This window comes from Odontesthes bonariensis, chromosome 8 (genome assembly GCF_027942865.1).
Source record: "Odontesthes bonariensis isolate fOdoBon6 chromosome 8, fOdoBon6.hap1, whole genome shotgun sequence".
Classification (NCBI taxonomy): Eukaryota; Metazoa; Chordata; class Actinopteri; order Atheriniformes; family Atherinopsidae; genus Odontesthes; species Odontesthes bonariensis.
In genome coordinates, this window is record NC_134513.1 from 12,618,550 (window position 1) to 12,645,199 (window position 26,650).

Below are 26,650 nucleotides of genomic sequence, written 5' to 3' on the forward strand. Positions count from 1 at the left end.
AGTGGAAAGAAGTGATTTATTTTTTCCTCTTGGTCTGCATATGAAAACATTTATAGTTTGGAGGTGGAAGGGATGTGAGTTTTTATTGTTGCTTTCTTTATTGAGGACTTTTATGAAGGACTTTTTTTTTTTTTTCTTCCTGTCACTTCTGTCCCACGTTTGACTGACATAAAGCACTCTTCTGTACCATAGAGTGGTGTTGTATTTTAAATGCCTCACATTCACGCTCTCAAGTGCACCTATACACACACACACACACACACACACACAGCTTTTTGTCAGCTGGCAGTTAGCCAAAGCCACAGACATACGGCTGTGACAGTCGATGACGGCAGTAAGATTAAAGGGTGCGGGAGTTGTGAGTGGGGCCAGAAGACTGTCGGGTCCATAAATATCACATGCAGGGATGCCCCTAATAGTTTAGAGTACTGTATCATCACTCTGTCCCATCGTAGGCGATAGACACAGTACAATGAGATTTCTAGTGACAATGTGATATTGTGTCTGAAGGAGACTGCAGAGTTATGCTGAAGGAAAAGGAGTTAAAAAATCTCACACGTACTGCATAATACAAAAGTCCTTTTACAAAACTGCCCAAGAGGAACGGAGTGGATGAATATATTATTTTCATTCTTACTGTGTAAAAGACACATACAGTGGTGTAAATGTAGTCGTCTTGGCAACCAAACCTCGCACATGTTGGTCTTGACTATGAAGGGGCTCATGGAGCTAGAGTTTGATACTCACCCACTGACACAGTCCCTCCCCATTCCCTCAGCAACACACTCAAACATGCATGTACAAAAACGCGTACAGTAAATGCACAAATATACACACAGAGAAGCAGAGCAGTAAACAGCTAGAGGGCCTTCTGTAATTAAACCTTTACCTCTGTTTGTAAGCTGTCAGTGCATCTATGTGGGCAGAAGCACACACACATGCACATACCCACACTAGGGCACATTTTTGTTGGATTTGCAACATTGTGCAACTAATGTGTTCTTTCTCTCAAGGCTGAGTAGATTTCAGAGTGTTTTGTTGAAATCAGTGTTGCCGGTCTTGACTTAGTTACACCATAAATACATAACCAGGTTTATTATGCTGTAAGAGCTGTTGAGCATTCTGAGCCAGAGCAAGGAATGAATCGTGGATTTGTTGGTCTCCTTGGTGGAGAAGAGTGAGCGCTTCAGTGTAAAAAGTTTTTGTTTCTTGTCATGTCCTCCTCGCTTTTGTCTTTGACCCTTTTGAGAAGCCTTTTGATATTTTTTTTAAATCTAGTGCTGAGCATTTCTTCATGGTTTTCTTGTACTGTGTTGTATGATTGCAATTTTGTATGCATCGTTTTCTGTGTGTATCTTGAGTGTATAATTCTTGCATGTTTCTTGAGCCAGTGTGTGTCCATGCAAACATATTTATGTGTCCCCAGTGAGGTGTGCTCTCAGTTCTGAGTGGGCGTTTCACAGACAGCCAAGAGACCAACAGGGAAATTTCCCATCAGCCCATTGCAGTGCAGGTTAACCACTAAAGGCTGTGAAATCCATAGCCGCAACACAGAAAAGCCCTCTGTCTGTGTCTCTCTGTCCCTGTTTCTACTAGCATCCTCTACAATTCTCTATTTTTCTATCACCCTCAACCTCTCTTCTATTCTCTCTCTGTCTCCCCAGATGAATCAGAGCAGAGATGAAAAGCTTTCAGGAATGCTGGCAGACAGACAGTGCTTTACAGTAATCTAACCTGTGGAAGATGAAAGCCAGCTGGGATGCTGGGAATAGAGGAAGGGGAGGGGAAAGGTGAGGGAACAGAATGACAGGATAGAGTTTTGGGGAAGAAAAGAGAAGGTATAGACGAGCATTAAAAAAGCAAAACAGAGATGGATATTGGGTTTTTGGAAGGAGTTGGCCCAGAGATATCAAGATTCTTATTTTGTTGGATGGCAAAATGGTAAATTGTTTTGTATTGTCGGAGGATTAGAGGCTCAAAAGTGGTGTAGATTAAACCTGCCTAGAAGTGGAGCAAACTACTTAGGGAAAAATGAAGCAATGGGATTACAAGTGTTGCATTAATCTTGGTGTGTATATATTTTCTTATTGCCAGACAGCCCTGAAAATATATTTGGCTTCACCTTGAAGGATTAATTCTCATTTTGACAGTTTGGTTTGACAATTTTTGTTGCCAGTCCTAACAACTGTGTTGCCATTGTACATAACATGTTTATTTCCAATAATACTTTTGCAACTTTAAATTTTTTCCTGAACTCTTGGTAATTATTGCAACATTTAACTTTTTGTGATTTTCGACTTTGAAGAATCTGGATCTTCATTTTAGCAAGACTTGGAAGAATAAAGTTTTATCAAAGCCAAAAGAAATAATGTGCTAAACTTGAACTGATGTTCCAATGACACCAGAATCTGTTATCTTGGGTCTCCATTGTTTTTTAGTAAGAATAGCTTGAGACACATTTTGATGAAGTATTCTTTACTGAGTAGATAAACAACTTTTTACTTCTACCAAAGAGGTCCTGTGATAAGCATGGTTTGCATGATGTTCGTAAGATTAGTCAAAAAGTTATGGATGGATTTGCAGGGAAGTTTTGACATGTGGAGAGAAACATGTCCTAAATCAGGAGTGATTAACTTTGGATGTCAGTCAACATCTGCATCATGTTTTCCAATTCAGACCTGCTGTGGGCTCTGGTTCGATTTTAATACTTTGGATAAATAGAAACATATTTCAAATCACAAAGATATTTTTTCCAAGTGTTTGCATAAACAGTTACTGTCCCATTATATTGATATTCACATTGATTCAGTGCCAGTTCTTTATCCCGGTTCATCACACTCCACCATGTAATGTCTGTTTTTATCAAACTACAAGTTAAACTTTGTAAATGTCTTTTAAGCCTTTTTCTAACTCTTATCTGGTCATTTTGCTGTCTACACACAATTGGCTTTGTCGACTGTACCAAAACAGTTTTTGTGCCTGGTCCAGGGGCGGGCCGACCGGGCAGGCGCCCGGGGCGGCATCGCGGGGGGGGGGGGGCGGCATCGCGGGAGGGTGAGGAGAGAAAAAGAGAAAAAAAAAAAAAGAAAAAAAAGAAAATTGTCCAAAAAAAAAAAAACGAGGGTGGGGTGGGGGGTATTTGTGGTTACGTTTCGGCTACAGAGGTGGGGGGTACAAAAAAAAAAAAATAAATAAAATGAGGGTGAGGGCGGGGGGGCGCCAGCACCAGGTTTCGCCCGGGGCGTAAATCAGTGTCGGACCGCCACTGGCCTGATCGAACATCAAGTTGCACAAAACAAAATAAAGTCTCACAGGACACAGAAGTGGAGGAACTAAGTTTAAAAACTATCTTAGACAGGAACCAACTCATGGTCTCAAAAAAGACCCATAGCTTATTCCACTGCCTCGCTCATTTGAGGCTTTGATGGTCCTTCCTATTAAACATTTATTCTCAGCATTAAACTATTTGTTGTTAAAATACTCGAACTTCATGCTCTGTTAAAAACAAACAAATCAGACTTTAGTGAATGGAATCTGAGTTCTAATGACAGTTGTTTTATCTAATTCTGTTATTACACTAGTTACATCACACTATAACTAAACAGAGGAGCTTTTGATTCAATTTTACTTCTTAATTTGCAATGCTGCTGTTTGTATTTTAACAAAACACATTTTTTTCAACTTAGAACATGTTTTGTTTCTCCTGTCTGTGTGTATGGCTTTCAGAGGAACGGTGACAGACAATGTAAAATGAAATGAAAACAGACCATGAAAATTGGATGTTACAATGGAATTGTAATTACTGTAAGTCATTGTCATTTTGGAGAGGTTGACACATGGTGTAATTGTAGGTGTCATACAGATGACAGAAGCCCAACACAAAACTGTGGAGTTAAAATTTCAGATCTTCCTCAGTGGAACAAACTCAATTGTAACACTGCTCACTGAACACTGAAGTAGTATCAAGTGTAGCACTGTTGTCCCTTGGAATTGTTTTGGCATTTCGAAGGGGCAGCTCCTCTTGCGTGTGTGTGTGTGTGTGTTCTTTGAATCATAATGTACGTGTGGGAGACCTGTCTCTGCTGTGACAATTCCTGCCTCATGCACCTTGTACTTCCTGTGCAGCATGAGAGAAGCGCACCACACCGAATCGCTTCTCCACCTAATTGAAATTTTGAGGTATAAGAGGATTTCTGTGCAATGCAAGCTGACAGGCCCCATTCACCAAATATCCTCTTACATTCCTCTCTCACGCAGTCTCTTCCTGAGGAAGAATTAACTTTTATCTGTCGCCAAGTTTTAGTGCAGCTTACACCCTTCTTTATCTGACATTCTTCAAGTGATGTGTCTCAGTTCTTCTCAGTCTATTCTTTTTATTTTATTATCTGTTATTCAGGCTTGCACTGCTGACACGGCATGCAGTTTTATCTGTTTTCTCATACATTGGTATACATCGTAAAAGGGCACAAAAAGGAGATGGGGAAGTTGATTTGGAAAACAGTGGAAGGTGGAGACTGAAGAGAAAGATGCAAAGTAAAACCTAATGAGTGCAGACCAGACAAGGAAAAATAAAGGAACTAAGCCAAAGAGTGGCTGTGGTTGTTGGAAGCATTCATGATGACTGTAATATCAGCCAAGCCAAATTATCCACAAACTATAAATCTGCCTTCTGAAATTGTGAAACTTTACTCTGACAGATTGTTTTTTTTATATTGGAGAGATTGTTTCCTGGAATTACTTTCCTGATTATATATTCGACCAGCTTTGGATTTCACAGATATTTTTATCAAATTCACATAGATTAAATCCAAAGTACAGATTTTTCCTAATCTACCAAATTACTTCTATTGTGTTAACCTACCCACAAGGAGCACTGCAGACTGTGATTTGGTGTGGTCCACTGCAAATGTTTGCGTTCATTATGTTTCACATTACACTAGCTAATGTGTTTTTCTGTTGTGTTTGTCTCTGTAATTACCCTTAGACTCACACATACACATGCTTACAAGTGCAAACATAGTTGTAAAGGTATAATTTTAATTTAAAAATGCTTGCTTGCTCTTTTATCTGTTCCCTTGTCTTTGTGATTAGATAACCAACCATCCTGAAACAATACACTCATTTATTTATTGGGGGAAGTTATTTGACTCCCACTGTGAAGCCTCTATTATTATGCTGAATACACTGCTTTTTTGTTATCACATAATGTATGGGCGTGAAACGCTAATGTGCTCCCCTGATAAATCAGATCTAATTTTAGAAAAACACCAGCAGAGCTAGAGTAAGAGAGTTATAAAGCTGGGATGTTTTCATTTTCACGAGAGAGGGAACATGTTGGAAAATAATTATGAAAATAAGGTTTTTTGATTGAGTGCATGACCATGTCAACAATCATTTTCTTTTACTTTGTGATTCCTTGACAGCAAAATATATGTAATATATTGTTTAGGTTATATTAGAAAACTCAAACCAATTTCCGTTCGGCTGAATAATATGCGCCACTTGCAGTTACACATCTTGTGTTCTTCTGATAAGCCCCAAAAACCTTTTTCCTATATTAAAGTTAAAGCAGGGTTGTAGCTCCATGATATATTTCTGCTTTGTCGCATATAATTCAGGGTGAGGTATTGTGCCACACATGGGGAGACATAGAAATGAAATTGTGTTATGTGTTCTGATAAATGTGTTAGCCTCTGGTGGATGTTTGGAGTGAAAATGAGATGGGGAGAGGAGAAAAATAAAACAAGTGACTTAAGGGAACTGGTCTGTTTCTTTTAGTACATACAGTGCTTATGATCTTCCCTCTGACCCATCTCTTTTGTGTACCCTCTTGTATGGCACACATATACTCCAGTGATTATCAATCTGAATAATGAGAACTTTCATGCTGGGTTGTTTGCATTTTCAAGCTTGCAACAAATTTATTGAAAATGATAAAAAAATTGCTACCTTCTAGCGTCCTTTACTCTGGTGCCAAAATGACTGTTTAAGAGCAGATATTTTAGTCTGACTTGCAGACACTTGGGTTGTGTTTGGTTTTAGATGGATTAACATTTGTTTTGAGGCTCTTATTGTGCTTTCAGTAATGTCATGAGCTGATCTCAACTTGTGTAGTCAAGTCACCTGTATTCATATAGCACATTTAATGTAGATGTGTAGATGAATGTTTTCTTCACCTCGTACACTGTTCCAGTTGCAACAGTTTTCTTCACCTCATCGGCCTTCCCTCTGCTGTGCTGGTGTGGTTCTGTTGGAAGGTATACCACCCCTGGTGGTAAGGTCTTAATGATTAAATAACCGGGAACAAAATAAAATGTATTGGCTATTTTAAATTTGCAAAATTGCGATGATGTAGGTAGGCTCACTTACTGCCCATGGTGGATACGGAAAACAAGACATCAACCACTCGAGCTTCAAGAAGTGCATCCAAGCCATCTTCAGTGGTCTTTAGTGTTCTTGCTTTCTCATTCTGACCATCCTTCCTCCCCTGTTTCCATTATTATTGCAGTTGGTGAATCAACACATGCCTCAAGGGTTTAGTGCAGTGTTTTTCCTTGCTTCCCCAGTTCTCCTTGTTTTTCATTTTCTCGCTCTATGCCTCTCTGTCCCCCTCTCTCTGCTTGACCAGCAACGCAATTTTTCACTTCACTGGGAAAACAGGTATACTGGAGGGAGTGTGCCGGCCTGTTTAATAAAGGAATAAAGGCATAGAGGAGAGATGAGAAAGAAAAAAGGAAGCGCCCTTGGGGCTGAAAACAAGGGAACATGCACACTGACAAATGCACACATACACACAAACTCAGTTGTGCAGACAATAAGGAGGGAACACAGAAATTTGCACCTGCTTATCTCTGAGGAATTGGTTCTGATGTCCTTCCCTATTTAATTAGAAACTTTGGTAGGAACCTCATAAATCACCAACATAAAAGTGAAGGGTAGGCAATGAATGTTTCCTATACAAGTGCCAGTGCACAAATACACATACACACGCAAAGCTGCGCAGGTCTGAATCATAAGCCCATTGATAATTTATGAATTCATGAATATGTGTGGTCTACAGCAGCAGTCAGTGATCCAAAGATTTAAAATATGCCTATGTACTACTCTGATTCTTGTCAGTGATCACAGCACCTATAATTTCTCTGAGGGAAAAGAATATGTTCACATTTTTCAAGACGATTTAAAATTCCTGTCCAAGATCCTATTACTTGACTCAGTGATTACACCTGACCCAAAACAGAGAATGTGTTGTGTTTAGAAATGGAACACCAAAGTGCGGAAAGGTCATGGTGCATTTGTCATTGTGTGTGTGCATGGGACTGTTCACATATTTAGTGTCTTAAACTTGGGTGTGTGTGTGTGCATGTGTGTAAGAGTATGTCTGTGTCTCCAGAGTTATTCTGATGGCAGTGTTTGGTAACGGGATACAGGGGGATGTCTGCTCTCAGACAGAGTCTGGCTCTCAGCTCCCCATCTATTATTCACACACCTGCACCGACTCTCAGATACACACACACACACTTGCTGCTTCTGTCACATCTTTACTACGATTTATTTTCCACATTTGTCAGTCTATTAAAATTACAGGATTTTTTTAGTTTTAGTTTTTTTTAATTATTATTATTTTATTCAGTATTTTGCTTGAAGTAGTGTAAATACATGTTTTTACCTTGTTTTCATCTTCATTTCCCAGGAAACTTCTGTCTTGAAGTCGATAAACTGTTTGCTTGGTAGACAAGCTGAAATGATGACACAATGACCAAAGAAAAGATGAACAATAAAAAGAAAGAGATAACTGCTGAAACAAAGCATAGTTTGGTAAAAGAACAAGAAGAATTCTCAGTCATCCCATTACCACAGTTAAAGTTGATCAGAGCCTGTCATTAGGCTGTTATCAGGCCCAGACATCATTTAGAGGACATTGCCCCTCTCCACCACCCAGTCAATGCTGCTGATTGACTTTTATGGAAGCAGAGTATGGTCCAATCAAACTGCCTTGCATAGAGATGGATAAAGGTCACATATAGGGTATTTGTTGGTGATCCCATGAATGCTGATCAAAGTCTTTCATCGGACCATATCTGAAGAGCTCATATTCATCTGAGGTCCCTGTAGAGAACTACATACTTGTCATATATAAGGTTGATCTAAAGTTTTTCCAGCAAACAGATCCTCAACTTTTCCTCAATGGTTAGATAAATTGGTGATTGACATTTATAAAGATATTTATGGTGGTTTTGCTAGTGTGTAAAAAAATAATAAATAAATTAATAAAAACATTTATTTAAAGCAGTAAAGACCCTACTGACTTTAACAAGACCCCCAAACACTACAACAATATAGCTGGAACAAAACAGTTGTCAGTGGTTGATATCTTCAGACAGTGGTGACTGTGGGAAATGATGTGGACTGGAACATGTCTGACCTGTGCAGACTTCACTTTGAAATTGAGGACGAATAAGATCTGCTGCTAACGTCTTCAGATGCTCTGTAGAGTTCATGCCTCTGTAGGTTGAAGCTGTTTTAGCACAGCAGTATATAAGCCAGCTTGGTCATAAAATTTTGGCTCATCAGTTTGTGTTGTTGTAAAACAATCAAGTGAAATCTTTAGCCTTGTAGAATAGACAATCAAGTATAAGTCTTTCAAATTTGTTTCCTCAACCTCCTCTTTCTCTGTGCTGCTGTGACTTAAAAGCTATCTGCTTCCTGCACTGCCCTATGTCCAACGTCCTGGGTCGTGCAGTTCTTAAAGGGGTGGAAGATGCACCCAAAATACAGGCCCTGCATTTCTGGAAAAAGCTGGCACATTGTGTCAAATGAAAATGCAAACAGAATTAGGTGACTTTCGACTTACCTCGTTTACATGTCCTTCCTTGATATAGCATTTCATCATTTATATTCTTAAGACATTTGCTAGAATCAAATTCAAGTGTTTCTCTATCCAACACTTAACTATTGCAAGATTGACATGAACTGACTCCTCAGCTCTGACATAGTGCCCTGCTTTGTCACCTAAAAAACTTGATTTGATAGTCTGATTTGGTGCCCTCATTGCTCTGGAGAGCATGTGGACTTTATTAATATTGTAGCTCCCAAGACCTTTTTGCTCTCACATAGTGGCCTCTGGTCACAAAATATAATGGGTTGTACTGTCACTAGGTTGCACCACTAATAGAGACACAGGTGCTAATATCCCCTTCAAATTATCCTGTAGCCTCTGTCGGGTCCTTAAGGCCCAGCCAGTGGCTGCAACAACGGCTAAAGAAACAGCAGTTTTTTATCAATTCAGAATGTGAGGTAACAAAGGAAAAACAGTAGAGAAAATAATTGGATAGATTAATGTGTGTGTAGATTTTTCTCAGTAAACCAAGGTATTTTTCTGCACTACCTAGTCTGTCAGGAAATCTCTCCCCGTTTCCTCAAATGCTGTCCTGTAACTCTAATGAGTAACAGTAACAGAAGAATGGACCAACACATTTTAGGAAAATGGCAAAACTAAAAAAATCAATGGACTAAAATAGGAAGCAAGACAAAAAGAAAAGGGAGAAATGGAACACATCTGATTAAGCATTTTTGTGACATTTGCACAGAGGAAGCTAATTATTTTGCCTCTCATACCCACTTCCACAAAGGGAGCACAAGAGCATTTTCTATATATTCAGAAAAAAAAATGGGCAATATTGGTATACTACTGGCTTTTACAAGGACAAATGAGAAGCAGAAAAAACTCTATGAAGCTGCTAAAGTCTTTTTGCATCTGACCACAACGAGTATGAAGCATTTTTAGTCTTCAAATGTGGAGACTGAAAACTTGTCAAAAGGTTCAGGCTCAACATACAAAATACACTGTTCAAGTTGCAACAGAAGAGTCTGCAGCCAACATAACAAGAGGGAGCAAGGGAAATTTCAGAACAGAAGAAAAACGGTGTAAATAAGAGAAGTTGAGTGGGTTGTTACCGGTCAAGAGGTCGCAAATGTTCTCCAGACTGAACTGGCCACAGGCCTGCAGCTATTTTTAGACAACTCTAAAAAGGAGACGGAGAAAGTGAGATGGAGAAGGTGAGAAAGGGAAAAAGAGCGGAGGCCCTATTTGAGGAGGGAAATGAGTAACAAAAGCTGAGCTGTGAGCCCCCTGCTTGGTCACAGTTCTCTAAGGCAGCTCAGCAGTGAAGGCAATGATAACAGGGAGACCTGTCACTCACCCTTGGAAGCTATAGGGGAGATTGAAGGAGGAGAGGGGAGCGGGAGGAGAAATGAGCAAGGAAGCCTCCAGACACTTGTCCCCTTTCATGCTCAACACCATCATCCCTCACAATAACATTCTTGTCCTTCTCTTCTTGCTTTTTTTTTGCTTATCTCTCAGCAGGGGGATAAGATTTGATTAGTAGGCTACTTGGACCTGCAGGCTAACAGGTACCACACCTTTAATGCCACAACGGCCAGCCACTGAGTCGAGAGTCCTCCTGCAGCTCTGTCTGCCATAGTGTATAACTCTGCTCCTTGGTTCCTTTATATAGCTTATGCTATTAAGAAAATGGATCTTAAAAGTCTCATTGGAATGATCAGATACCAAGTTTCTGCAAGTTGATGCAATTGGATCAGTAGGGCCTAATTAAGATGTAAACAATCCGGAATAAAAGTTTGGAGTAATGTAATTCAGTCAATTAATCTGCTTTTTACTATTATACAACTTTTCTCACAGCAGTGAATCATTTCACTCCCCTATTCCTGAACCAAGTTGCCAAAAAATACAGAAGATTAACCTCATAAAACTAAACCTAACAGGCGGCCCATTGTGGTCATAGCTTCAACGCTGACAATGCAAATCTCTGTCGTAACTTACCTGCTAACAATGACATTTGCTTGATTTGCACCAACAAAGCACCTTCCCTCATAGTGTGCGCATCAGGAGAAAGACGTTAATTAAAACCCTGCTGTGTTGCAGATATGCCTAATTGCAAACATAAAGCACAGAATAGTAAATTAAAGCATAGAATGAGTTCAGTTCCACTCTGTGGGTTTTTTTTGCATACTCATCCCTCCTGTAGAGAGATGAGTTGAGTCAAAAGGAAATAAGGAAGGAAAGAAGAGGGATCTTAAAAGTGTCTTTAATGAGCAGAATGAATATTTTACTTCCATGAAGGAAAGCATTAAAGCACTGACTCAGTGTTGTTTCTTTTGAATAACTGCAAGATGTCTCCATTAGAGCTTGTCGTTAAATGTAAAATACTATGCCAAAAGACATTGGAGGTGGCGACATACCATGGAACTGGTCATTCATGTGTCTCGTATAGTACTTGTTTTAGAAATTGTGCAAATTAAGTGCCTTCTTCATGGCAAGTTCTCTATGTCCCAGAATAAAATCTAAAAGTCTTTTGATTATGTGGTTGGCAATAAATAGCAGATCATATGCGATTGGTTATTCCAATAATGCAAGAAGACCAGTCTGGCATCCAACAATTATGTGCCACATCCTCGTTAATACCTTCGGATTAATGTCAAATCATCCACACTCCTACGCTAGTCTTGCACCAGTCCGTCTTGCCTAAAGCTATATATTGAGGCTCTGATTGTGGAGGTGGAGGGTTTATTCTGGCTTTAATTGACACTGGGAGATGAAGCTTTTTTTGCTTTCTAGACCCTTTCTCTTCTCTGTCTGCCATATGTTCTAGTGAGCTGGAAAGATTTGGGCCATCAGACAGCCACCATTGTATCGCTGTCTATACAATGTGTGGAGAGACAAATTACCATTATTTAGTTATGATACGTTGTTTCTTTTCTACCTTACAGCAAATGTTCCTCTGTGTTGTCTCTGTTTGGTTGGCTGTGTCTCTTTCTTGGGTTATAACGAATGTCTTGCTTTGCCTGGTTGAATAGCTAGTACTCGGCTGTGGCTCAAAGAGGGTGGAAACCTGAGCAGAGTGTGGCAGATTGGGTTACAATGTCTTTGGCATGCCGCTATGAATTTCCCTGTCTAAAATGTTTGATATCTTTAACAAGATTAAAGAACACCTCAAGACACCTTAATGAGCAGGCTTTGCTTTGACTTTCTTATGGTCTTGATTTTGATCAAGTTAAAGTTTTTGAACCAACACTTGACATTTATCATTTTGCATCATCATGATCAGAGATGCTTGTCTCTAAAAACTTTACATTGGCAACAAGTTCAAAGTAAAGTCAAATGATTGTTGTATAAAAAGTTATTCTCACTGATTTTTTTTTTTTTGGCATAATTTCAGTTGTCTAATATACCTTGCTGAAATGAAATGCCCCCCATTTAAATAAATGCAGCCAAATTGTCTGAAATTTACTTTCACTGTTTTGTAAATCAGGATTTTGCGCAGCAGGAATGGTTAGTTATAGTTGAACTGAAAGTTATTTCAGTTCCTGATCTTACCAGTAAAGTTGATTGTTAATGCCTTATTTTCTATCACTGGCTTGTCCAACAGAAAGAGGCTCATGGCTCTTCTTAGCTACAGCCACTTGTTGGCACAAATATTGAATTTGCCTGTGAGCTAATTTGAGAGGATTAGTGGAATTTCTCCCGCAAATATTGTGAAAATTTACGTTTCCCAGCATGCTCCATGGCTTTGGATGACATTCTGCTCCAGCCCACTCACCTCACTGTGGTTTCATGGCCCATGTCACACCATAGCGATGCTTTAGTCAGCATCTTATTTTGGCTTCCCCAACCCGCATTTTGGTCATGGCGTGTGTTCCAGCTACAGTGCATTAGTGTGTGTGCCATGCTTAACAGACTGCAACTCTGTGTGACAAGCTTTCCTTGCTGCTTCAAAATCCATGCCATGGCAGGCAAGGACAGAGTTCTGCAATGTCTTTCACCATCCTCACTCATTGACCCAAAGGTTTCTCCCCCTCTGTTAGTTTATCAGAATGTTCAATATAGGTTTTCAACAGGTTTGTTGGCTCCCTCCCACAATCAAGACATGTATTTCATGTTAACTGATGAGTCTACTTTCCCCATAGATGTGAGTGTGGGTGTTTCTGTTTCTCTCTTTCAACCATGTTATCAATTGGCTCAGGGCCCCACTCCCTATTGACTCTCTAAGTGGGTATATCCGTTTATTCAGAGGGTTTAGTTCTTGCTCTGTACATTTTCTACTGAGCAGTGATCATTTGTACTGACACTACTACAGCAGTACTTTTGTCTCATGAGGACCTCCTCAACTTATCCTTAAAATGGATACGATCCGATTCACCAGTTGATTTTAAGTAGTTTCTACATAATGGCTCTCTAGTTCACAGAGCTTATCCTAAATCAATACTAGTTCTCCACTGTGTACGCAGGCACTGAATATCAAAAGGTATTTTTTAAAAGAAGAGGGTTCCAGTGGGGCAACAGTAAGGCGTGTGTTGATTCAACAGATTCAACTTGACAAAACAAGTAACCTTTGTGTTAATATAGTATTAAATCATTTACTTTAAAATTAGGATATTCTTTCTTCTGTGTGCAACTGATTTTGTTGTACAAGTTAAAGCAAACAGTTTAAGCACAGTTATTAGTTTTTCTGGGTTTTTTTTGTTTGTTTTGTTTTTTTGCAGCCTCATATGTATGATGACATGTTTGACTACTACTACAGTTTTACATCCAGCAAAGTGGATTGCATGTGGAATCAAAGGAAGTGCAATGCATTTCATTAGATTTTGTGGTGTATAGTGCCAATTTGAACAAACTAAGTGAGGATAGTCCTGTGGTTTTCACACCGGAATAGTCTGTATCACACCTTCTGCGAGCCGTTAGCCCCATGGAGAGAGGAAGGGTCACTCTGGGAACAATATTTTTCATTGATATATTCCCATGAACCCCATATGCATGGTGTTTGTTCATTTCTGTATTCTAATTCTGTATTTAAATTTATAATTGTATCTGCAGGCACTAGATACATGAAATATTTCTGTTCCATCAGCACTGCACTGAGATTGTCTTTTATATTAAGTTCCAAGAAACGTAGTTATTCACTGATATTTGAAAGCCTGAATAGTTTTAAAAACATTAAGAAACAGATTAGATGATATTTTCACAAAATGAATCATAATTGCAGGTTAAAATCACTGAGAAATATGCTTTTACTGTTTTTTTTTTTTTTATCTTATTGTAGAACCCATTGTTTTTGGCCTCTGTATTTAGAAGCAACACTTGTAGTTACCCATATTTACCACTGGGGGGATGCAGTTCATGGCCAAATCAGTCATTTTGGGGAGGGCATTGCTCAGTATGAACTGTGATGTTGTGTGAATTTCCTGTATTGATACATTTGAATACAGATTTGAATCAAGGAAATATTTGTTGAACTGTGTTCTGAGTCAAAGATGTCCATGCCATTAACTAACTCATTACCATAGGAGTATGTCCAGAAAGGCTGGCTGTGTGTGTGAGTTTGTGTGTGCATTTGTGAAAGAGACAATGACTTGCCAGTGATTCTATAAGAGCGAATGCACGTGTGAACACACTTTTTTTTTTTTTTTGTTCATTTAAATGTGGGCTCTGTGCATGTCTCACCTACTCTCTACTCTGAGGCTAAATTAAGTCTGTCTGGCACTGAATGTCTATTGTGTAGTGCTAATGTGATACCACAGATTAGCATTGTAATCCATTTAGCATAGAGCAGCTAATCCACTTTATTACTGTTGAAAATGAATCAGATAATATAAGCTAGCACCAGTGTAGTTGCCTTAATGATTTTAGGCTGATGAAAAATTACTTTAAGACATTGATAAATGCAGTCTGATGACAAGTCTAGGATTAGTATTAATTTTTGCATCACGGTGAGACTAAAAGTGTCACTTGAGTCCAGCCTTTGGTGAGAAGTTTTTATTATTCTGCTTTTGTAGTAATGTAAATTTCACAAATTTTGCTTTTGCTTTAGACTATTTTTTCAGGGTGGCAGGGGTATACATATATATAGCGGAAAATTGATATTAACCTAATGTTTACCATTTTTTCGCAAATAAGGCCAGCTGTTCTCTCTTGTGTGTTCCCCTCCAGTCCCAGTGTGATTTTGACCAGCCAGCATTGCATGCTTGTGGACATGGTGTGTGCTCCCTGGTGGCTCATTTGTTGTGTTGGTGGTCAGATCGAGGGATAATATAGAGGAGCTTCTCCTTGAAGCCTGTCTGCTCCCTGGTGACTGTGGATCTGTCCCAACACAATAAAACTCTATAATCAGCCACTGTTATTTAGACTGTCAGCTCTTAAACTGTTCTCTGCAATTGACTCCACACCTTGTATCATCTTACCCCCAGTGCATATGAGACACATTTTTCCATGAATGTACATACACCCATGCAGTGTAGTGTTTGACATATGAAGTACACTCAGCACCTAACATGAACCCACTCAATAGGGCAGATTAGATAACTTCACCTGCTGAATCTGGCCCCGGATCGTGTGAAAGTTTCTTTCTTCTTACCTCCTTCTCTTCTTTCTCTTTCCTATTTCCCTTCTGTTCTTTTATTTGCAACTGACCCCAGATCATACAATAGCTCCCAGTGGAAGTGTGTCTGACTTTGATAAAAGAGAACTCAGGGTTCTTTGAGATCAAGGTCACTACACAAGCCAAGCAGGAGGCAGAGCAAGAGAAAGAATGACTGAGAAAGAGACAAGGAGGGAAACTAGGGTGAAATAAGGGTGAAAGACTGTGCCTGTTTAAAGAAATGTGATGTTGTGAAACTGAATATCAGAGGGAACAGCAGGGAAGAGCATTATCCAAACTGCTCCCTGTATAGTTGGGTTTCCTCTGTTTGCTATATAATGGTTGATTGTCCAAGCAAAGACAAAGAAAAGGGCCTCTGTGACAGTGTGACAGTTTTTTTTGTAGGATACAGTAAAGGTGGAATCAAAAGACCTTTTATCTTAATATAGATAGAATGTATATTATGTTTCAGAGAGTGAACATTTATCATTATAGTTTGAAGATGTAAAAAAAAAAGAGCTTTAAACAATATAGAGTATTAAATCATCACCCACATGCATACAATAGCTAACTATTCTGCACTGATTTGACCATTTTAATTTGACCATTCATTCTGACTGAAATAAATGTAATTTCCCTCAGTTATTTTTCATCCATTCCCCTAAAAGAGACAAACTGCTCTGTTATCAGCCCTTCTTTTCCCAACTCAGGTTTGTGACCTCAAAGACACTTTGGTTTACAGAGCACCAACAGGTTTTTTTTTTAAATGATTAATATTTTTATGAAATGCTGTCAGAGGGAACACAGAGTCCGTTGTCTTAAGTTTACTATAATTAATCATGAAATGACTCACCTGTCTGCTCTACCATCTGCTCCATGTCCAATTATCTCCTGCTTGTGCCTGTTACCTGTGAATACTTAAGTGCTGATGAGCGCAAAGAACTACCAAGAGTCATCGCAACTTTAACAAGAATTGCTTCACACCTGTCTACAAATCCACAAAGATGTGTGTGTGAACATTCATTCTACTGAGTTTTCAAAGTTGCCAGGTTGGGAATGTGTCAGAATTACACTTCTGGGAAATTAGAGCCTCAGGACCAGATTTAGTAAGGAACATATCCCGAGTGTATGTGTGCGTGTGTTTGTGTATGTGAGAGACCATATAAGCAGATGTTCTGGTAAAACACAAACCCCTTCCATCACATCACCAAGTTTGCATTGGGCCAATTCTATGCACTTTCTACTGAGTAAACTCACTTAGGGACCCATAGACCACACTTCTTGCTTTAATCACTCCAGAATGGCTCAAACATTGATGAGAAATATGTGCTTCACAGGAGCAGCATGTACTGGGCTAATAACGTACAGAGGTACTTTTGAGTGATTCCTAAGTTCTGATTTTCACACACTGTTGTCACCCATGCCACCCATTTCTGTCTACCCTCAACAGGTTCATTTTTAAGGAAGCAATAGTTTTTCCCCCTCACTTTTCATCTCTTTGGCTTTTCTTTGTTCCATTGCTGAAATAATGTCTGAAGTGCGTTTTGCAGTAACTTGTAACTGAGTGACAAATATATCTTCATCTCAGTCCCACTGAAAGCAAACTGTGTTAGTGTCATTGGCTGTGTTTTCTGTGTTTTCTTAGTGACCTCAAGGGAATTGAGATAATCATATGATCTTCGTTGATTTTGAAAACCCGAAAAGATGCAAAAAAAATGACTTAACCTCTCAATAGATGTAAATTGTCTGATGTTGATTATTATAGTGGCATTTTCACTTGCTGTCTTTGCTAAATCCCTAAATTTTAATTAAGTTGTGAACCATTTGTACTATTTGATGATTCAGTTTACCAAACAGAGCCTTCATTAATGTACTTCATTTAAGGATGAGATTTTTATTATTGTTTTACTTGTTCAGCAGTGTTGGCACAAAAGTGATTACAAATCATCATCTTTTTTTGTATGTGCTTGCTTTCTAGATTCGGGTAGACGGCTCTTCACGTGCTCTTCCGTATGAGACTGTCCAAGCTGTGGAGAATGGACCCATCTTGAGAGACATGGCTTTCTCATCTGACCACCACTACCTCTATGTCATGTCTGAGACCCAGGTCAGACACTCATGCAAACACATCTAATGGCCTCTCCGCTGACTCAATACCATACCAACTGGCATTTATCAATTTCTTATGTCACAAAGTACAATAACCTTTGGTGTAGCATTGTGGATTTCATTGCAGCTCAGCTTATAGAAACAGACTGAGGCTAGAGCTGGAGTGAATAGATGTGTTGAATTATAGGGAGAGAAAATGGTGGTCTTTGTCGACTGATGTGTGCACGCAAGTGTGTATATATGTGCAGATTTACACTATCTCCTTCATACCTGTGATGACATGGAATGTGGAGCAAAATAGCAGCACCCTGTGTAATGGACATAGACATAGTCTGGGAACACTGCCATTAGAGGCAAAACCTCTGCAAAATGGCACCACAGAAAGTCACATGAATACACGCTCCGGTAAATTACTGTTAGATTTTCACTTTCCCCTTTATATTCCACATAAAGACACTGAGCCACAAGCACAGCTTCATATACACATGTGCAGAAGCTGGTAATTTATGTGGGCGAATGATGAATTATATGTTGAGCCAAACATGTTTTGTCATTTTCAGACTATGACAGTGTTTCAAATACTCTGACCACTGAACATTAATCATGGGAAGTTGTGGACATCGAGGAATGACAGTTTAGTCCTTTTTGCATTGAAACTTTCAAATAATTCCCTGCCAAAACTATTCCAGAGGAAAATCTGTCCTAAAAATTAAGTCATCATCACAGAAATAGAAAACGAGTTAGAAGATTAAACGGTACAAGAAGTGGTCTGACACTCAGCTAAAAGAGCCAGTTCTACTTTATAAAACTATTGATTTCAAATAAGACTTTCGAAGTTAAAATCCGTTTCAAGTTATTACACAAGTATTAATTTACTTAAAGAATTATTTCAAACTGCAGAGTTTTTCCCCTGTCTTGTGCATTCTGATGCAGCACTAGGCAGGTTGTATCTTTAGAAGGCGGTGCTAGTTTTAATTACTTTATAGTAGGAATACACAATGTGAAATTAGATGAGCTATTGGGTTTTTTTTAACCTTTGAGGATTTATATGAAAGAATTTGTGAGGTTCAATTGAAAAATATCTTGGGAGGAAATACCATTCTAACAATTAAGTACTCAAGTGCAAGTACTTCAGAATTGTACTTGAGTGCACTAGTACTTCAGGTATATCTCAGCTCTGTAGCATCAGAGTGTAAGAAGTCAAATCATGTCTGCCAAAATGCTACAGGGAATCTCTGTGTTTACTGATAGTTATTAATGATGCTGTTTAGACAGTCTGAGTATAGATGGTATGCTTTTTTTTTTTTGTAGGTGTGTGTGTGTGTGTGCCTATTTTTTCCATCAAGTCTTTATTTCCTTCCACCCGTAATCACAAAGGGTCACTGCTGTTTTGCTGACAACATCAGCTTAGTTACCTGTGTACATTGTCTGCAGCTTCCTGAGAATTATAGACCTTTCTGGCACCAGAAAAGTGTCACTATTTCCTAATGTACCGTGTTCCCTTAGGTTGGTTGTGAGTAATAGTGTGTGCATTTTAAGTCCCCAGATTGTTGTCATAACACTTAGCACACTTAGCATTAACACTTATAACTCATTAAATATCAAACAGTGAGTTGAGGATGGCCTTTCAGATGCAGCTCTCATTGAGTCCGCTGAGGTCTCGGTCAGTTTGCAGGCTGAGTGGGAAAGAATAAGAATATTTAAGATGCTGTTTGTCAAGGCATCCAATTACTAAACTTCTGAGCAAATCTTTTTAAACCGTAATGGGAGAATTTTCTCTTTTCTCCCTCTGTTTTGGATTGTTGCGACTATAATTGGGCGGATAAAAGATGTTAAAGAATAACAAATTAATTGTTGGGAATACTTTACCCTACGTTAGATTTCTGTATTTGTCGCCATTATTGCCAAACATACAAATTTAGCATTTTTTAATTTGCATGGCAATCACGTTGCATATATTCTAATAAAAGAACCAAGTTAACTTTTTTTGTGTGTGAGCATGTGTGAGACCTTTAATAGTAATTAGTCTATTAGCCCAGTTACAACAATGACCTACACTAACTGTTGAGGGGAAACACTTAGGAATTGCCATAAACACAAATATAGAAAACAGTTAATGAATCCCCAAAACACACAACAATTAAAGTCTGTGCACACACAGTTTTAATCAGTATCAAGGGGTTTATAGAGCAAGATGAGAGTGAATGAGTAAAACTAGTGTCTTTCTTTCACTTATTCACTAAAATGTTTTGGGTTTGATGTTTCAAAGTTTCTCTTGGGATGAATAAGTTAACTGTCTATCTATCTGTCAATCTGAACAAAACTTTCTTGCTAGTTCTGTCAGGATGTGTGGGTGAGTAGGATCCAAAAGCGACAGGAAACTCCTCGTTGTGGAAAAGGAATGTATTTTATTGATAATAATCCAAGGGAAAGGAAGCAAACACACACCGAACTGAAGCACAGACATACAATAATCCGACCGGGAACAAGGGACAGAACTGAACTTAAATACACACGAGGGTAATCAAGGGAACTCAAAACACCTGGGGCAAATTAACCAGGGAAAACCAAAAACACAGGAGAGAAGAAGGTGACCAAAACACAGATCATGACAGTACCCCCCCCTTTAAGGGCGGATCCCAGACGCCCTTTAGTCCATAAAACACAAAAACAAACCGACCCAACCTGGGTGGGCGGTGGGGGCCTCGGAGGGAGGGCAAGCAACAACACAAAAGTCCAAAACAGAGTCCAAGAGACAAAACCCCAACCCACAGAAGGTGGGTGGAAACTAGAAGGCCGACAAAAGCTCTGGAGGGCGGCCGGGAGGCCGACGGAACCCACGAAGGCGGCCGGGACGAAACTCTGGAGGGCGGCCGGGAGGCCGACGGAACCCACGAAGGCGGCCGGGACGAAACTCTGGAGGGCGGCCGGGAGGCCGACGGAACCCACGAAGGCGGCCGGGACGAAACTCTGGAGGGCGGCCGGGAGGCCGACGGAACCCACGAAGGCGGCCGGGACGAAACTCTGGAAGGCGGCCGGGAGGCCGACGGAACCCACGAAGGCGGCCGGGACGAAACTCTGGAAGGCGGCCGGGAGGCCGACGGAACCCACGAAGGCGGCCGGGAGGCCGAAGGAACCCACGAAGGCGGCCGGGAGGCCGAAGGAACCCACGAAGGCGGCCGGGAGGCCGAAGGAACCCACGAAGGCGGCCGGGAGGCCGAAGGAACCCACGAAGACGACCGGGACGAAACTCTGGAAGGCGGCCGGGAGGCCGACAGAACCCACGAAGCTGTGGCGACGGCATGGAAGCCCTGGAGCGAGGCGAAGCCAGCGGCGTGGAAGCCCTGGAGCGAGGCGAAGCCAGCGGCGTGGAAGCCCTGGAGCGAGGCGAAGCCAGCGGCGTGGAAGCCCTGGAGCGAGGCGAAGCCAGCGGCGTGGAAGCCCTGGAGCGAGGCGAAGCCAGCGGCGTGGAAGCCCTGGAGCGAGGCGAAGCCAGCGGCGTGGAAGCGCTGGGAACCGGCTGGACCAGCGGCGTGGAAGCGCTGGGAACCTGGACCAGCGGCGTGGAAGCGCTGGGAACCGGCTGGGCCAGCGGCGTGGAAGCGCTGGGAACAGGCGGAAGCTCTGGAGACTGAGGCTCCTCCAGGAGCTGCAGGAGGAACCCCAGCAGGAAGGCAGACAGGCCGAGCAGTTCCTGCGGCTTCCCTGAGCTCACCTCGAGCTCAGGTGCAGCCTGATAACGAGGAGCTGGAGCCGGTGCAGTCAGGCGGGGCTCTGGTGCTCGGGGCTGACGAGGAGCGGGCTCTGGTGCTCGGGGCTGACGAGGAGCGGGCTCTGGTGCTCGGGGCTGACGAGGAGCGGGCTCAGGTGCTCGGAGCTGACGAGGAGCGGGCTCAGGTGCTCGGAGCTGACGAGGAGCGGGCTCAGGTGCTCGGAGCTGACGAGGAGCGGGCTCAGGTGCTCGGAGCTGACGAGGAGCGGGCTCAGGGGTCTTCAGACGGCGCGGAGCGGGCTCTGGGGTCTTCAGACGGCGCGGGGCTGTGGCGGCGGTGGCATGGACCCCCTGGCGAGGAGCACGGGAACCTCCCCGGGAACAGTGGGGAGCGCTCACCCGAGGACTCACATGATGACCTTCCCGGAGACTGTGGGAGGCGTCACCCCGCCGGGGGTATGCCGGGGCCTGGACGTGGTGACCCTCCCGGGGAAACTGGGAGGCGGCACCCACGGTAGATGCCCCTGATGAGCACCCACGAGACCGGCGTCCTCCTCGTCCCGAGGACGGCCGGTTCTGAGGAGGTGGACAGTCCCAATATCGCCGGGGGCCGCACCCGGGAGGTGCGATCGCCAGTCGGGTGCCCCAGAAAGGTGAGCGCTGCGCTGCCTCCTTCTCCATGCGACGCTCGTACCTCATAGCCTCCCGACGAAAGTACTCAAAAAGAGTAATGTGTCCTGGTCCTGCTGCTGGATCCATCTTTTGGTCGGATTATTCTGTCAGGATGTGTGGGTGAGTAGGATCCAAAAGCGACAGGAAACTCCTCGTTGTGGAAAAGGAATGTATTTTATTGATAATAATCCAAGGGAAAGGAAGCAAACACACACCGAACTGAAGCACAGACATACAATAATCCGACCGGGAACAAGGGACAGAACTGAACTTAAATACACACGAGGGTAATCAAGGGAACTCAAAACACCTGGGGCAAATTAACCAGGGAAAACCAAAAACACAGGAGAGAAGAAGGTGACCAAAACACAGATCATGACAAGTTCTTTATAAGAGTTAAACATTAGATATATTTAACTAATTAAGATTTGGTCTTTTCGACTCACATGTTTGATTCATTGCTTTACATTAGTGTGTCTTGGAGTCAGTGAGATTAGTCTGTTATTTATAATTCTTCTTTATTCAAACAGTTAAAACATGCTGCCGTACCATCAATTATCACATGCATTTGTCTGTCAAATGGAACTTCGTCTTTTTTAAGTGTCTAATCACTGCAGGAGCTTTTTAATTATTTCATCTGGAATGTAGACACGTAGCAACAGTGTTCTGAAACTTCTTTTTTATAGGTTTCTTGCAGAAAGTTGGCTCCGCTTTAAACTTGGATGATAAATTGTTCCCTGTCATACTGTTGCCTCAAGTTAAAATAAGTTTTATTAAAGATCTGAGATTGATCTAGAAATGCAAAGAAAGAATAAATATGTACTAATATAGAAAAAGACATTGCTATTATTCCAACTCAGAAACAACCTGCTGTGGCTACAATAATTGCAGTTTAATAAACAAAGAAATGACCCACATAAAATTTTCCCTTTATGCCTTTTATAATTTATTTTGTTCTGATACAGCTCTGCTTCTAATCAGTATCTTATGAATGCCATCTTGAATTTCCTGTACTCGCTTTTTGTTAAGTGATTGCGGAGTTCAAAGGGTATGTGGTAGTCATCTTAGCAAGCAGTTGTAATGAGTGGAGCACTGCTTGCCGGATCATTGCCCTAGTTCAGAATGACTTCCAGCACACACATGCACATTCCCAATTCCCAGCAGCGGAGAATGCTATTAAAGCAGCCTGAGTTGGTCGATAGCAAAAGGCCACTTGCTGTTTCTGAGGCCTGAGACCCAGACACTCACAGAGAGAGTGTGATATTTGGAACGAGGGAGAAATACAGATGGGGTCAGAAAGAGGGAATCAAGGGTGGCCACAACAGGAGGCTAAGAACACAGTTGTTCAATACAGCTCCTCAGATGCTGCTCTTAGCCTTGAAATACTCCCCTTGAGCTTGGCAATACTGGATCCTTGCTGGTGTGTCTATTACTAAACAGTGAAGTTTAGCCATTGATGTTGAAGCAGAGAAGATTGCTCTTCATGGGTGCTGATGTATGATTTAGTACTGCATGTTGTCATCCATTCATTTATTTTCTTTCCTCGCTTTATCCTGTTCTGAGTTAGGAGTTGAGGGTTGCTGGAGCCCATGCCACCGAGTGAGAGGCAGGGTATCGCATATAAAGGTTGCAGGCTGTGAGGTTCTGCTAGAGATGAAGCTGAACTGAGTGAAGTCGAAAGAAGCCTTCTAGATTTAGAAATCAGTCTCTTGCAACATACCTGCAGTAAATGTTAAAGCTGGTCAAATCTGAGGAACAACTTCTCTTGGGCATCATAATTCTGTCACAAAATTCTGCCTTTTTGATAGCTATGATTATACTCGTAGTCATCAAGTTCACATTTTAAAGTCTGAATTGCAAAAAAGGAAGTAAGTACATATGATCATTTAGACTGTGTCAGGTGTCACATTTGTGTTATTTGTATACTCTGCTAAATAAAAAAGATAAATAAAATAAAGTGTGGAAGGACCAATGGAACACTTTAGCTGAGTAGTTTAAACACTGTAAAGCTTCAGGGATACTGTGTGACGGCCACATACACTGCTTGTGTGTGTCAGATTACACACTCTTCAGAGAAGAAAGCAAATCAAACATTAACACAAACACACATTCCCTTGTTGTATTGACTGTAAAAATAAATTTCCATCACATTCACTATCTTTTGTTGCTTCATTATTACTTCCACCTTGCTTGTCCTCCTTTCTCCTTTCTTTCTTCCATCCCACGAGTGCCATCTTTTTGTGTGGTTTATTTTTCTTGAAGTTGAGTTTCAACCCCTTTTTCTACTCTAAGAGGATTTGTGAAGCAAATCATGATACATCCTTTTGTGTTTTCTTCGTTTTCTTCATCTCCTTGCTCTCTATCTTTACTCCATTTCTAACCCTTTCTGAATATCCTTTGTCATCTTCTACAATATGCCATCCCCCAATGCTCCCTTCTTTCTTTTTTTTCCCCATGTTCCTCTACATAGTGATCTGTCATTCCTGCCTTCTCATTAATCCAGTGATTGGCTGTTCTCTAATGAGATATTTCTCTACTTCTCTGATTCATGCACACACACAGAGGTCATCCTATTAGTGGATTAATATGAGCTAGTACGGTTGTCCACCACTGTGTTACTGTTCTGTTAACACAGGCTCTTCTGTCAACAGCATTTGGAAAGAAGGTTTGAGTTGTGTCAGTGGATGTTGGGAATCATTTCATCATCTGTAAAAGCAGTAAGGATAAAAATCACATAACGGCATTTTAGTAGATTCATCACCTTCAAGAAGATTTGAATAGTTAGATTTGTAGTTTGAATTACAAATGGAACCGTTTTAATGATTCATTGGTCATCCATTTTCCAAGATTTTCCAAGAATATAAAACGCATCGACATCAAACAGCTATAAGGCTACAGTATTAGCACCTTTAACACAGCCTTGACACATTTTTCAATGATTATTTGAAGCGCTTAAGAGGTTAAAGCGTAGAGCTCAATGAAAATGTTACTAGACACTGAGCTATATAGTTTTATTGGCCTTGCAAGCTGTCCAATACTAGGTGTTGGAACACATTTTACACAGCTATTTGAGTAGCATTTTGACAGAAGGAAAAAAAACAGCATCTGTTTGAACTCAATCAGGCGAAAGCAATTTAATATGATTTTCACTGGTGAGCGTATTCCTTAGAAGCTGAATGTGAAGCTTGACATGTGTTTTCAAGATATTTTGGAACTGTGCCCCAATCCATCTTTTAGTGTTCACAAAGCCCCACCATTGCCCTTGAGCAACCCAGCAAGCCCATGAACTTAAACTGTCAGCCCCTATTCAGCCAGTCAATGGTTAGATTTTATCCAGCATGTTTCAACATTGCTTCAATACTAAGGTAATTGTTTTGATTCATATCAAGACTTTACATTCAGCACATAAACTGTCGTTGCAAAGTGCTGCGACTGGCATATTCATTGTGCTAAATTATTTATATTCATTGTAGCAAATGCAGATCTGTAAGTGTAACTTTGAAAATGTGTACTACAGAGGTGTGAGATAACCCCCCCCCCCACACACACACACACACACAAACCAAGATCACTGGTATCGTATAATTTCAGGAATCCTTTTGCCACATCCTTCAGTCTGGCTTCCTCACCCTCTAGTGTGGCTGTGAGTTATGAAGGTGTCCGATGTGCACATTATGTTGTGTAGCAGATTAGCTGCAGGCTTGTCTAACCAGGTCTGATATGCTACATAAGTGGAGCAAGATGAGTTTGGTGTTGGCTTTATACAAAGTTGATTTGGAAGCTTTACATTTCTTTCCCTCTTCCCCCCTTACTCTTGTTGTCTTTTAGTATACATATTTGTCAGTCTGTTTTCTCAGTCTTATGTTACCACCTTACCTGTAAGCCCATTATTCTTTGCAGCAAATACATGGTGTATAATATGCCATTCTTGTCAATCAACTCTCAGCATCTTTTGGCAATATCGGGCTACTAGTCCAAGCGGTGCTCCCACTCTGTGTGATACAGGCCTTATTTTTACCAAACTGTGCCCCTGAGCAAGATGATGCAGGCTGTGCAGAATTAGACACTGTGTGTCCACACTTTGTGTGCCAGCAGGAGATCTTCAAAATCATGTGCTCAGCATGGCTCTTGCACTGAGGACTGACATTATAATAGGACTAAATTAGCATGATGCTAGGGCAAGTTCTAATATACAATGAGTGGCAGGCTTCAGCTTTTGGTTGCTTTTTTTGGTAAGCACAGACATATCAATCACATTATAAAAAATATAACAGGGGACGCTTTAAATTTATATCTGTGAGCTGTCCCAAGCATGTTTACCTGTATTTTTTTGTATTTTGGTATGCAAGGCTTACTCTTATTGGAATGAAACGATAAGTGAAAATTATTGATTATTTCCAAGTCATTTGTCTTGCACTGACAATTCTGACAGTGGAATGGATGGCTCCGTCATTTAACCTCTAAAACGTCAAATGAAAACGATATTGCACTTGCAGCCTCTGGCCCGCTCTGTTAACCAAGTTTATGCTGTAATACTGTCAGTTGGTGGTTGACTGATTGAGCGGTGCGTCAGCTGTGACGAAGCATTGAGTGGTTGATGTGTCCCTCGCTTCATTTGACTTCCACGTCAATCTCTCCTCCATCAAAGTGGAGAGCAGAGAGGTGGGACACCGGACAAAAAAGAAGGAGAGAGGCATTCACTTGATTAAAGAATAAAATGACA

General features: G+C 41.0%; 1 protein-coding gene across 1 annotated transcript in view; it reads left to right on the plus strand.

The window, feature by feature from the left end:
* plxna4 (plexin A4) overlaps window positions 1-26,650 on the plus strand; it is a 215,474-nt gene that overhangs the window by 105,357 nt on the left and 83,467 nt on the right. Inside the window, exon 4 of the mRNA XM_075471754.1 lies at window positions 17,413-17,541. Coding sequence (XP_075327869.1) covers window positions 17,413-17,541 — 129 coding nt within the window. The remainder of the gene's footprint in view (window positions 1-17,412; window positions 17,542-26,650) is intronic.